Source organism: Serinus canaria, assembly GCF_022539315.1.
Source record: "Serinus canaria isolate serCan28SL12 chromosome 7 unlocalized genomic scaffold, serCan2020 HiC_scaffold_29, whole genome shotgun sequence".
In the NCBI taxonomy this organism is placed as follows: domain Eukaryota; kingdom Metazoa; phylum Chordata; class Aves; order Passeriformes; family Fringillidae; genus Serinus; species Serinus canaria.
In genome coordinates, this window is record NW_026108147.1 from 3462236 (window position 1) to 3476705 (window position 14470).

The following is a 14470-nucleotide window of genomic DNA, read 5'->3' on the forward strand; positions in this document are numbered from 1 at the left end:
GGGGAAGATTGGAAACACTCAACTTCCCTGAAAACTGGGAATTGAGCAGAGGTGACATCTCAGGGTAAAAGGCAGCACTTGGGGTCACATATTCAAGGAGGGAACATGTGCAGGCACCTTTCAGAAGCACACTGCTGTTCTTATTTCCTCCTGAATATTTTCTCCCTGGTGGCCTTGACCCGCTCCTGGAGCACAGTGCGAGTCACACATCCCAGATGCAGTAAATTGCTTTCCTGAATGGGGCCTGTGTGCTTGCTTTGGACACTGGGGGATCCCTCTGGGTGCTCAGAAACCAAAGTTGCTTGGCACTTATTAGTGATTTTTGGAACCTGGTGGAAGCACAGAAAACCAGGGAATAACAGACCTTAAATATGAGCTGGCCAAAGCTTTGACAGAACTTTTTGTCTTCATGGGAGGCCTCAGGAATTGGGACTTGGAGCACACCAGAAAATACATCACAGAGCAGGAAGAATGCATTACTGAATCAGTCTGAGATGGGCCAGTTCACGATAATTTCTGTATGCTCTGAAGTTGAAAGGCCAGAGCAAAATAACATTGGTTTTTTTTTTCATGCAAACCATGTTCACATATGCTGCCACCTATGTCAGTCACTGACTTTGAAAAGAAATAAAATTATACCACAAAACCAGATTGTCATATTTTCTCTTCTTTTCCCTTCTTAAATTTGCCATACACCATCAGACAATATGATTACTAATTCCCAGGTACATGAAAAAAACATTTTGTTCCAGAATTAAGAAAACCTAAAACCACACAGCCACTTCACAAGTTGATTTTTAAAATGGATTTTTCTCTACACTTACAAGGTAGAAATAACTCATAAAACACTGGGACCATCTTAATTTTATCAATGATTGCAAGCTGAAAAATGCAAAGTTTCAGCCCACCCACACAGATGGGTTTTTTCAGAAAAAAAGACTTTCATTTTTCTCCTTCACACTACACGTGTAAAATCAATCACAGAGCAGAAATTATTGTAAGACTTGAAACTGGCTGAGAAGCCCTTTTTTTCCAGGGTTATCAAATCATGGGAAACTTGGGGAGCTGTGATTTTTTGTTATAGTGTTGGGGGGGGTTGTTTATTCCTTTTTTGTTGTTGTTGTTCCTCAGGGGAAGTTGATTTCCTAAAGGAGTCTGACCAGCTGCAACAAAATACCAGGAAACCACTGACCAAGCAGTGAGCATAGAAAAAATTCAGTGCACAAATTAAAAACAATACTGGCTAATTAAAAAGCACCAATGGGAAGTCCAGACATTTGAAAATTCAATTAAAAAATTCTCTGGCACCCTTCTGACATGGATAAAGCTGGCATTTGCAGAACAGCAGCTTTCTCACCTGTCTCATTGAGATCCAGGATCCCACGCTGCAAAGGTTGTTTTTGTACATGGCAATGTTGTTAATTAATGCTGAAATACCAACAATAGACCATTGTGTGCATCCAGGCACTTTTTATGAGCACAGGGTTGGGTTTTTTTTCCTGGCTTCCTGCAAGTAAATTAAGGCTTAAGCTCAGATTCACTGTCAACCTGGCATTCCAGTAAATATTAAGTTTCTTTTCATTCATAGCTTTTATTTTCTCCTCTCGTTTTCAGAGTCTGCCTCCTGAATTGGAGGCAATGAACAGTTTGCAGAAAGCAAATGTCCTGGAAGGTGAAGTCCGGGAAAGACCAAACTTTTCCTTCAGGCATGAGCTGAGGGCAGCAGAGGGGCCCCACATCAAGGAAACCCTCCAGAACGAGATCACCCAGTGCTTCCTCGAGTGCAGGTAAGCAGAAACACTTACCCCTGAACCAGTCCATTTGGCCCAAAGAGCCTGATTTGGAGTTCCTACAAACTGCAAAATCCATCTTTAATGCAGTGGTGCCAGTCCCAGGTGAGGAGTTAGTTCTGCACCAGCTGCAAAGCTGAGCTGGAGGATTCCTGACTAGGGAGCCCAGAGCTCCTGGCAGGGGTCAGAGGTGCTCCTTCAGTCACTGGCTGTGGATCAGATCCACAAATATTCAAGTGGGACACCTTCACCTTGCACATTACCTTGGGCCCAGTCTTTGGAATTACAAGCAGCACGCTGTAAACTTCAGGAGCAGTGACTTTTCTCCCTGAGGTTTAAGAGAGGGAACTCACTCTTCCATGAGATGGAAGGACCATTATTTGCCATAGCAAATCACATCACGTCACTGGCACTGCCATTCTGCTGCTGGTATTAGCCATGAATCTGAAGCACTTTTGTTCTTGAGGCCTGACCTTGGAGCCACTCCTCCCAAATGGAACTTTACTCTGCTGATCTCAGGGAAACTTCACGTCTCAGTAGAGTTAAGCACATACTTACACACTTTAAACCCTCTGCTGACACCTCTGATTCTCTCAGGAAGTTCACTTCAGCCACAGAACTTTTGAGACTGGCAATTCTGACACTGGAAACTCTTGTCCTAAGGAATATGGGCTGGTTTTATAATTTTATGGGATTTACCCCATCCAGAGGATCAGTGTGTGAAAGTAAATTGGGAAGCAGCAACCAAAACTTCCAGAATTTGGCAGCAAGGTTTCATTTGCTCTGCATGAAGCTGCTCTGCAAACTGTTTTTGTGTCTTGAGCAGCTCAGGGATGTTCCAGAGCTCATATTTGTCTTGTGGATCAGTGTCATGCCCATTAATCACTGAGTGTTTGCTCGGGGTACTGGACTTGCCTTCAGCATGCAGTTTCCAGCTGGAAACACAAATGCATTCTGGTAAAATCCTGCCCTGTTTGTTCCTTGCCTCCTTCAGTCAGGTTTGGGCAGCTGTGCTACAGTGAAGTGTTTGTTTAAAAAAGAAAGAATGATCAAAACCAGCACTCTCACAGGTCTGCCACAACCTATTTCTCTTCTTGCTTGCTCTTTTGCCTCTTAGAGACTCTCAAGACTGCAGTGCATTTTTACTCTCCTTTGGAAAGAGCTGCTGGTTTTACAAACCTCAGTTATTGCAAAGCACTTTCCCATTCCTTAAATCAACCCTCTCCCAGGGCCTGCTCTGCACACTCCTTGAGCTGCCATTTCCTGCCATTCCCCACAGCTCCCAGCATGTTCTGAGCTACAGAGAGATCTTACTCCCTTTGCTTAATATTCCTCACCTAATAGTCATTCTCTACCACAGGTCAATTGTGTCCAATTAACTTGGCTGTGGAGCTGGGGGAGAACTCCCTGAAATTCTGCAGGAACCAATGGCAATGTTTCTGTAGCAGATTAGCAGGGAACAGGCAATCTCCCAGAGAGCCAGGCTGAGCCATAAACCTCTTGAAAGACATTATGAGACACTATTAAAAGTTAAATCTGGTCCACAGAGACCCTTAAGAGCAGAGCCAACCAGCAGCCTAACCCATCCAAAGGATCATTTGGGGGAGCTGAAGCCATGGTTCAGTGGAGGGAGGTGCAGAGGGATGGCTGAGAGGACACTTCATCAAAACTCCTGCTGCCTAATTCAGGGGAGCCCTCAGCCTCATGTACCTGTCTGAGGTGGCATGTAAAGTGCTGAGCTTTCTTTTTGCAGCCCTTACAAGCAGAATGGGACTTCCTTGCTGCATTTATATCTCAACTTCAGGTGAGACTCAAGGCTAGAGGCACACCAGTAGCCCAGCATATGAACATACCTGACTAAACAAGCTCCAAGGATTCCTTTTTCTGGCCTGCCCAGTCAGGTTCAGTAGTCTTGAATCTCATCTAGATTTGAAAATTAACAAAGATTAAAGCAGGTGCTGGAATTTAAGCACCACATTAACTGATCTTGGCTAGTTTTATGGATAATCCCCTGAGCAAGGGATTATATCAGATGGGACTCAGATACACCCACAGGGTGCTTAGAGATAAGCCTCCAGTCAGGCTTGCTCTGCTGCATTTGAGACAGGGTGAGAAAACAGCTCCCTTCCAACCCTGTACAACAACCCACCCATCTGAAACAATAGCATATTGTAACCATTAACAATTTCCTATCCAAATGCTTTGATTAGGATTAAAACTGCTTTTTGGCTCAAGATGTGCAGTTCTGTGGTCATTGCTGGTGGCAGAGGGACAGTGTCACATTTGTTACAGTCAGTGTTTGATCAGAGAAGCCCAGAGTGGTTTGGGCTGGAAGGGACCTTAAAGCTCATCTCATTCCACCCCCTGCCATGGGCAGGGACAGTTTCCACTAGGCCAGTTTGCTCCAAGCCCCATCATACTCCCTGCTACTCTCTCCTTTCAAATGAACTCTCTGTCACGACCCCTAAAAATCATTAGTGCATGGTTCAGCCAAGAGCAGACAGCTCTCATTGATAAAAGCCCTTCTGGTGATTGAGCAGATGAAATTCTGCCCCTGGTGAAGGCAGTGGGAGAGCTGCCATCAGCTGCAGCACAGGCTGGACATGGCCCAGTGCTGGAGCTCATTTGACTCTGGCTGAGTGAGGCAGTGATTTACAGAGCTGAGAGGAAGCAGAACGAGCTGCCTGAGTCCTGCTCTTCACAGCAGGCCTCTGTCTAAGTGACCACAATCACTTTCCCCTCAAACACATTTGCTGGCATCCAAAATAGGTTTAAAAACAACAAAAAAAATCAGCCTGTTTCTCCACAAGGGGAGTGTGTGTATCCTGCCAAAGAACTGGGAACTGTGTCCTGCTCAAGAGGGCCAGGCCTGAAGTGTCAAGGTTTGCATTAATTATTACCTGCCAGGATATATTTTGGCTCTCCTCTAAGCCAGTCTGACAGATCAACAGCTAATTGTAGCTTATAAATTATTCTTCAACTAGGCTTTTTGACAGAGTTTACCATTTTTTATAGTCTATTAAATAAATAAAGGGGAACAAAGATTTTTTTAAAATAAATTTTGCTGTGTGGAGTAGAAAATAAAGCCAAAGTTCCATATTTTATCCCTCACTCTGAAAAGACTGTGATAGAAAATACAATTAGCAGGTATTGTCTTTCAGCACAGTTACTCTTAGATTACAAAAGGAATGAGCAGATATTAAATTTCTCAACTTGTAAGAGCTGCTGTAAATATTTATCGCTTTCATTGCACTAGGGAACAGCTTCAGTCATTGAAAGATCCAAGGCAGCTTCTTAGGAAGAGAGGTTATAAAAAAGCCAAGGAAAGCAAAACCCAAAGGAATAGAGTAAATGAAATTGTTCCAGTTGCTTATATCAATCCTACTGCAGAGAAGATAAAATAATTTTGATAGAACATTGCATTTTTCAGCCTTACCACCCCTCCTTCAATTTATCTGGGTTGACTTCTGTGGAGCTGCTCTTTTTTGATTTGCAAATTATTCACATAAAGCCTTCCAGATTTCCATGTGGCCTTGTCAAGCCACACTAGAAAAGAAAAATAATTGTTTATGAAAGCTTTGTGAAGAAGCATCATGCCGTTTACCTACAGACCTGCCCTTCTTTTATTTTTTTCCCAAGGGCAGGAGTGCAAATGATCCAAAATTAGCAGTTGCTATGATTCTATAGATCTGAGTCTGGATGGGAATCCCTTGAGTCCCACACATTCCATCCATTCAATTAATAACAGAGTTTCATATTAAGATACAGCAGAGCTGGGGTTTAAGCTTCAATTTCCTTTCCTGTTCCAAACCAAACCCATTTTTCTTTAATTTCACATTTAGGGTTTTGTGCTGAATATGCAAAGCCAGTCATCATCTTCTCTACTCTTTACCCAGTGCATAAAGCAGTTCCCAAATAACCAGTCTTGTTAGAGTCATCCCTAAAATGAATTTCAAAAAGGGATGGGCAGAAAAGGGGAGAAGGATCCCTTTATTATCCAGAGGATCTTTGTCTAAGACAAGTCTTTTCTGACAGAAATCAATACAAAGGATGAGAAATCAAGATGAGGTTTTTATTACCAGAGATGGCCTCCAGAATCACAGGGGAGAGCCTCATGCACAGGCTCTGCTGTGCCTCGTGCCCTCGAGCTGTAACAAATTACTCCATGAATTTCTGGCAGGATTTATCCACCACTGCTCAGAGCTCTGGGGAGCATTTCATCAGTGCCATCACTGACCTAATAACAGGAGATCTAAGTAATAGCAACTTTTATGGAGGCTGTGTGTTATTCCCACAGATTTGGGGATTGGTTTTCGGGAGGGAGGAGGCAGTGAGGGGTAAATGTGCTTTCATAATAGGTTTACACTTTACTGATTAGCTTTGAATGATCTTCTTGCTCTGCCTGCTGACTCCAGTACTGGCAGAAAAGGAATTGGCCAAGCTTCATGGTGAGTGAATGAGACTCCTCCTGAAGCAGGGGGGGTTCCTGTGCTTTATTTATTCATTTTGAACACTCCTGACAGCCAGCCTGGGCTTTGATGCAGAGGGAAGAGAAAGAAATAGGAAGTGATGGTGTTTTGTTTCCCTTTTTTCCCCAGCCTATTTTGTGGAGCTGAGTTTACTGCCAATACTTCTGTTCCTGGGGCTCCCTGGGCAGCAGGGGGTGGGGAAGGGGAGGCAGGAGGGAGATGAATGGAGAGAGAGGTTTTTGCACTGAAATCCCACAGAATAGGGAAAGTGTTCATTTGTGTTGATGCCTTGTGAAGGTTGGCCTAGAACAGAGGTTAGACAGAGTTAAAGAATAAAGCAGGGATTTATTAGGAGGCCTCAATGGATCCACCTTGGGCAGCACAAGAGCCCAGCCAGGGCTGCACCCAAGATGAACCAGAATGGTCACAAAATGGACAACTGGTCACAGGGTCTCTCACTTTTATAAGTTCTGCTCCATTTGCATATTGGAGTTAATTGTTCAATTCCAGCTTTAGCCCATGCAGTCCCATCCTTCTTGTTTTTCTCTCTCCAGCCCATGGTGTTTGTGCTGTTGGGCCTGAGATTTGGATCATTTGTCCTTGGTCCCTATTTAGAGCAGGAATTGTTCTGTCTCCCTGCTCTGTGAGGAGAGCTCACCATGCCCTCATATGAAGCTCAGACCCACACCCTAAAGCAGCACAGAGTGTGAAAAATAGAAAAGCTCAAACCTGAGGCAGCAGTGTCAGGCACAGCCCATCTCCCACTCTATGCACTCTGCTTTTTTGGAGTCAGTGGTGAAGCTGCCAGGCCATCCCTCAGCAGGGAAGCCTGGCCAACAGGACAGAGAGGGATGGCACCCCAGCAGTGCCAGCAGAGCCCCCCCTCTGCTCTGCTCCTGAGGAATTCCAGCTCCAAACCCATCCGGGCTCACGTCACTTTCCAGTCCCATCTGGCTCACCTCTACCTGCCAGCACTGCTGTCCAAGCAGCTCAGGAGCAGGGACTGCATCCTCCACACAGTATGGCAGCCACTTCTGGAACAGCTGATGGGAAAATTGCTTAAAAACCAGGACTGGTGCCATGAGCCTCTCCAGCAGACTTGAGCCGCTCCAGTTGTCCAAGAGCAAGCGCCAGCCTGAGCATCCTTGGACCACAACCAGAGACATCCAGCCCCTTGATCACAGTCTGGAAAAACCATTCCCTTCTTCTCTGCCACTCCTGCAGGGGCATTCCTGCTGTAGGAACCTACCCAAAAAATGCCTCTTTGGTATTTGGCACTTGATATTCAGCACAGAGAGGAGTTGCTGCCCACAAGAGCCATCTGTAGATGGGTGAAGAACCATTCTCTTTTCACCTAATGAAAATTTTCACTACTTGTTTTCCCTGTCATCATTGAAGGATTGTCACACGCTCACAAACCACTTGCATGTGACATTCCACCCAGGAGCAGAAGTTACCAGCTAGGAGCAGCTGTGAGCTCATGGTAAAAATCAGGATATGGGGATAAATAAGTGGTTGTCTGCTAATTTCACCAGCTGAGGATGAGCTGAACTAAATTAGAAAGAGATCTGTACCTGCACCATATTTTCTCCTGTCCTCACCTGAATACATCTTCACCTGCTCTCTTGTACTTTGTGCAGTTTACACAAACCAAATTCTTCTGGGAATAGCACAAAACAGGGAGATTCTCCTTCTGAATTCCTCTGCAGGTTTGTGTCTCTTATCCAAATCTCCTGGTTTTCCTCAGGAGAGTGAAGACAAGTTCTGAGTTATGGAAATGAAGCTCTGAAAGAGGATGGCACAACCTGGGGTGTCCTCTGCCCAAACACTTGGTCTTCCTGCAGAAGTAAAGAAACATTATTAGAATAGGCAATGTCTGGGGGGAGGGTTTCTATCAGTAGTTTCACCTCTGTTTTCTGACAGAGCCAGCCATGCCAGGTTTTGCCAAGGCAGCAATCCTTGTATCCCAACAATTAGTGCTGGTGCTCTCTGAGTGCCTCTCTCCCCTGCCAGAAGGCATTTCTGCAGGGACAGAGAGCATCCCTCTCCCTGAACACAGCTCAGCCTGCTGCCAGGTGCTGGGAGTTTCAAAATCCAGCAGGAAGCACCCAGCAAAGGCTGTCCAGGGCCCAGCACAAACATCCTGGCAGGCAGAGCCTGCTGAGCTCCTCACTGCAAGCAGCCATGGCAGAGACTTAAAGAACATCTGTGGGAACTGAAATCCTGCCTCTGGGCTCCCGGCTCAGACAGCCTCCAAGACTGATTAATTAACATAATTAGGAGCTGTAAACATTAATGGGTAATGTTCAAGCCTTTCCTAACACGTTCTTAAAAGCTTCCACTGGGTAGTTATCTGTTGACTAATTTTGGCAGGCATCTTTAGGGCTGGAGGGAGCAGGGGAATGGAATGCAAATGCACCACTGGCTCACGGGAGGAGTGAACCAAAGCAAATAACCCACTGGGTTCCTTTAATAGAGGGGAAATAAGTTATCAGAAACAAGAGAATTGTTTGTTTATGGCAGGGGAGAGTGGAGCCAACAACTCTGCAACCTGTTTTCCCATAGATTGGAATCAACTACCTAACCTGAAAGCCATTTGAAACAAAACAACAACAAATAAAACCCCTTCAGGCCTTTCTTGCTTATGGGAGCACCATGCTGTCCTCTTTTTAGAGGTGTGAACCCCTCTAATTCCAAAGGAGGGAGAGCTGTTATGAAGTCCACCTGCAGTTAATCTACTTTACTGGGTGTCCATGGATTTACAGGAGGCAGGGGACACCTCTGGAAGCTTCTGTGCAGTGGCAGAAGTTGGCTCCTTCAGTGCAAGCTCACAATTTACGAGCGTGCTGACATTAATGGAGGCAGCTCCACGGCTTTGGGGGGCACCAGCAGGAAGCCCCTGGATTCATCTGTTTCCCACACCCAGATAAATCATGGCTGCAGGTATCTGAAACAGCAAGGCCACTTGAACCCTGGTGTCACATCTCCAGAGAGGCATTGATAAGATCACCAGTTCTGCTTTCTAAATCACCACAAACTCCGAGATAACATTTTATTTCCAGTTTGACACCTGGATTTATGATTGCCACCTCTGTGTAGTGATTGAAAACACATGCAAAGGGCTCTTTGCAATCCTGGATTTTGCTCATTCAACTATCCAAATTTCTAAGGAACGAAAAGAAGATTCTTAAAGCAGCACAGGTGCAAATGGAGCTCCCCAAGGGGTTTTCAACATAACAAGTCATGCTCTTGAACTCTTATTTAATCACCAAGTGCACCAGTGCTGCACATAAGCACATCTTCACCAGCTTTCCAAACACTGTGATTCCTTTCCAGACAGAGATTCAGCTGTCTCAGATCACAAAGCCCTTAGGGATCTTCCCTGACTGATCTCTCCTTTCCCTGAGAGGTTTTGCATTCACTGGGAAAAGAGTCAGGTCCTGATGTTATTTAATCATCCTCATTCTAAGCAGACTCCCATTGACTTCCACAGGGATTCAGAGAATAAGACATTGTTGGTTTTGAGCCTCTTTCAAGGCTGGTACAACCAGGCACAATCACAGCCTTGTTCTCCAAGCAGTTCACCAGTGCAAAACCAGGAAAAAACACATTTCAGTGCTGTGGCACTTTGAGCTTTCTGCCTGTGGTGGGGTTTTTCCTCAGCACCTTTTGCAGGAGTGCTCAGAACTTCCAGCAGTTGTGAGCTGATACTCAGCTCTCCATCAGGCAGGATTTGCACTGCACACCTCTTGCCACACCTGCACATAAATTATGCAGAAGCAACATGAAAAGTTCATTCAGATCTCAACAGCCTCACATCAGCAAAGCCACAACGAGCACAGTTCTTCTACAGGCTCTCCTCAACCTGCTTGCTCCCAAATCACTTTGCCCAAAAAGGCTTTACCTTGTCCCCACCTCATTCCTGCCCTAGTTTCTGTCTCTGTAGTTTTCAGCTCTAGACCAAAGGCAAGATTGTCCTCAGCCTGTGTGAATTTTTACAGGGATAGCAGAGATTTCTGCTCCATAAGGCACGAGGGCCAAAGAGAAGGTAAAACTCCTGTGAGCAAAAATATGGGTCCAATTAGACATTTTCATTTATTTAGCTTAATTATTATGCCTTTAACTACATTGATCCATTCTTACAGACCTGCCCATCCCGACCACTGCTCTGTAGGATAACTCCAGGCTTCCCAATTTTTGATTTGTAGCACTCTAGAAGCAAAACTGACCATTACAAAAAATTGAGGCTAGATTCCCTTTCCTACCTTCTTCAAATGGCTGCAAGTGACCCACAGATACCCACAGTCCACTGACCTTGAGGCTAAGCCTCCTGCTTGGAATTAAAGCTCCTAAAAATATTCCCTCCTTTATACATCCAAAAGTCTGGAATCTGCTAAAGTAAATAGCATTAGTCCTAAAAATATTCCCCCCTTTATACATCCCAAAGTCTGGAATCAGCTAAAGTAAATAGCATTAGTCCTAAAAATATTCCCCCCTTTATACATCCAAAAGTCTGGAATCAGCTAAAGTAAATAGCATTAGTCTGAGCTGGCCCATTTGCGCACAAGAAAAATAAAATCTGGTAGCTAATTTGTTCATTTTCCTAAAGCACTTCATACTTATCTCCATAATACTTAGGAATTAAAAGTCTGAAAATGCAAAGTGTTCCCGACCTAATGCAGCAACCCCCCCAGTGAGATTCCCAAGGACACTTCCCAAACATGAGGTTTATTTGTTGTCATAGATACTCACACAGACACAAACATCAGTGGCACCCAGGGACTCACACTTGCCAGCAGCTTGTTATAATAAAGCTCTACATGTCTGAAAGACAGGATTGGGCTTTTTTTTGTTTTTTTTTTCTTGGAAAATCCTGCAGGCTGTGCCTGTTCAGTGGGTGTGTTAAGCTGCTGTCCTCCTCTACTCCTTTCTCAAGCAGAGTCCTAACACAGCAGGCTGGGTTTCTGAAGGCAGGAACAGAGCAGGGGGGTGTTTCAAACTGATAACTGGGGCCTGATGTTCACCTTGGAGCTGGTGTCTCTTTCAGGAATCCAGCTAGATACCTGCTAGGCTTGGCCCAGGGGAGCCTGCTCTGCCATCTGATCTGCTCTTGGTTTAACCAGCACAGCCTGGTCCTAATCAATGAGAAAGAAAGAAAGGAAGAAGGGAATGAATCCCAAGGGGAAGGGGAAGAGACCCAGCCCAGCTATTATTTCACTCTACTGTGCCAGGGAGAGGTGTCTTCTCCAGCAAGTTAATACAGAGCAGGAGGAAGAAGCAATTTTCCCCACTTCCCCATTTCCAACAAGCAAAGATCTGCTGGGATACAGAAACAAGAAACAGGCAAAGAAAAAAGAGCCAGGAGTCCCACTGGTGCCTGGTGGAAGCACTGAAGAGCCAGTGGCTGGCAGAGGAGAGGTGTTTAATGGATATTCTGGGAAGAGAAAGACTAAGGGGAAAGCTCAGAACTAGGGAGAATAAAAATGAGCACGAAGCACAGAGCACTGGCTCCCAAGCTACAGCCCTTGCTCCACAGATGGATCTCTTTAGAGAAGCAAGCAGAGGAGCTGGAAAAGGCATTTTCAGCCTTGGCTCTGTAGAATGCAAAGAAGAAAGGAGGCAGGGGGGGTAAAAAAGAACTGTGGCATGGACTGACACAAGCAGAGCAAAGGGAGAGCAGAAGCAGCCACGAGGAGCTGGAGAGGCAGAATCAGAAGAGAAGGGATGAAAGAAGCATAAAACTGGAGAAGAAAACCCCCTATGAGTTACCATTTTGATAAATAGGCACAGTTAGGACCAAAGACTGACAGAAAATAGGAAGTGTTTCCAAGGCAAAGACAAAAGAGCAGTTCCCAAATGTCTGTGGCAGGTGAATATATTAAAAAAAGACTTGATTGCCAAGAGAACAGATTTGACTTGGAGAAGATGAAGGAATCAAGTCATGGCTGGGAATGTGGCTGTGGATGACAGCCTGTTATTCTTTCCCCCAAGAGAAGAAGGATATGTTTAATTCTGAAATGCAGTTGTTGCCCTGTTTTCACTGGCAGGGGCTTTTTCCCACTTTGCACCCTGGGGAATGTCTGCTGGAACACGAGGCTGATTCAGGGCACTGTGACTCCAGAGTGCCAACAGGATTATTGAACAGGCTGCTGACAAGTTCCTGAAGTGCTGAATTCCAAGTGAATTCCACACCCAGCAGAGAAAATTCCAGGCTTACACCACAAATCCAACGAGCAGGAGCTGAGGGGCAAGGAGGACACAGGCAACAGGAGCAGGTTATCCCCTAAACCTCAAGATTTCCATGGTGGAATAGCTGGAACAGGCTCTAGGTGACAGCAGAACACTGGCTGCAATCCCATGGTTGGGAAATATGGCAAGGGCATGTGAGACAAAGCTTTTTTTAAATTTTTTTTATTATTTCCCTCAAGACCACCAGGCTGCTCCTTTGTTAGCTGGGCAGTGAGGGTTGGTGAGCACCTAGGGAAGCTTTTCCCAGGGCAAAATTCACATTAAAGCCACTCTATCCAAATCCTGTACTCAGATTCAAGGCTGAAAAGGTTTGATGACAGTATTTCTGTGAGCAGAGCAAGAACTTGCCTGAAACCTGAGTCACATCCATTCCTTCCACAGCCAATGTGTTTCAGTTTTACTGGGAATTTCAGCATGGGGGAGATTAGTCAGACTCCATCAAGCAGGTTGTTTTTATTATCCAGGTCAGAGTCCAGGGCTTTTAAGTCATGCTGCATTTCAGCCCTGTGCAGAGACAACAGAAATTCTAATTATTTATAGTCATTTACTCTAAAAACACCCAGCTATTATGGTTTGTGTGCTGTGTCAGGCAGGTTTAGGATCATCCTAGGCTGAATAAAAAACATTTAATAGCATATAGGGGAGTTTAGGTGGCTCTTCTTAGGCTCCACTTGTATAAAATAACTGTATCAACAGTAATAATAACTAAATCAGTAAGATCTTGTGCCAAATACAAATGTGTTTGAATTTCCCCATCCCTGGAAGAGTTTAAGGCCAGGCTGGACAGGGCTTGGAACAACCTGGGGCAGTGGAAGGTGTCCCTGGCCAGGGTATGGAATGACATGAACTTTAAGGTCCCTCCAACCCAAAGTATCCCTTGATTCCATGACTTGAGCAAAGGGTGTAGAAGCACAAAAAAAGCTGGTTCAGTATTTCCTGAGAAGTTTATGGAATAGCAGGAAACTTCCTGGCCCTGAAATCTGTTCAAATACTCCCCTGTCTCTTCCCAGAGCCCCTTGCTGCCTCAGTCATCCTTTGGTGGCTTGGAAAGGAAATTTACTCTCCTGCTTTGAGTTCCCCATCACACAGGGAAACCAGCTCAAAAACAGCTCTTCCCAGATTTATTTTATTTTTCTCTGGAAAGCCTCTCTAATCCAGCAACCAGTCCTGGAGCTGCTGGTTGAAAGCATGGCTGTGAGTTCAAGGCTGCAGCCTGTGGAGCTGCAGGACTCCTCCAAGCATTCCAAGGCAAAGCACAATTGTTGCAAAATTCCAGAACCAGAGCTGTGCTGTGTGCTGTCCTGTGCTTCCCATCAGCTCTCAGGGCTGCTGCACATCCCAGAGCATCCTTCCAGCTCCATCTCTTCCTGGGAGAGCCCATCTGACATGGCTTTGTCCCTGTCCCTTGTCCCTGTCCCTGTCCCTGTCTGTTTCCAGGCTGGCAGCGAAGGTGGGAGCGGCTGATTGCCGCCTGTCCCACGTGTGTGCCCACATTCCCTCCTGCCCAAACCTCCCCATCCTTTGCCCCAGGGAGCTCTGCTATCCTGCAACGAGGCCATCCCAGACAGCTGATCCTCTGCAGAGGCCTGGCAGCAGCACAGTCACGGCTCCAGGCCTGGAAAACAGCACAAAGATTGAGCAAAGCTGCCCTGCAGGGCTCTCACCTCCCAGCTACACATCCCACCCCACCTTGCCTGTTCCACCACTTTGGGGAAATTACCTGTGTTTGGGCTCTCTGCTGCTTCCCAGAGCAGGCTCCAGCTCCCAATTCCCAGAGAATATTTATCCCTTTTATCCCTGGTTCTCCAGCCTCTTTGCCACATTGCCAGCAACTCTCAGCAGCACCGACCCCATCTACCAAAGAAATTATTTAAAAGCACATTATTAAGCCATCATTTAAATTAACAATAATAAAAAAGCTGCACTTTGTGCTTATTTTTGATTAAATCTGAGTGTATCCCA

The 14470-nt window shown here is 45.5% G+C and overlaps 1 protein-coding gene across 1 annotated transcript in view; it reads left to right on the top strand.

Annotated features, from left to right (window-relative positions):
- IQCA1 (IQ motif containing with AAA domain 1) overlaps positions 1-14470 on the top strand; it is a 145644-nt gene that overhangs the window by 73101 nt on the left and 58073 nt on the right. The window contains exon 7 of the mRNA XM_050987541.1: positions 1615-1787. Within this exon, the coding sequence (XP_050843498.1) occupies positions 1615-1787 (173 nt within the window). The remainder of the gene's footprint in view (positions 1-1614; positions 1788-14470) is intronic.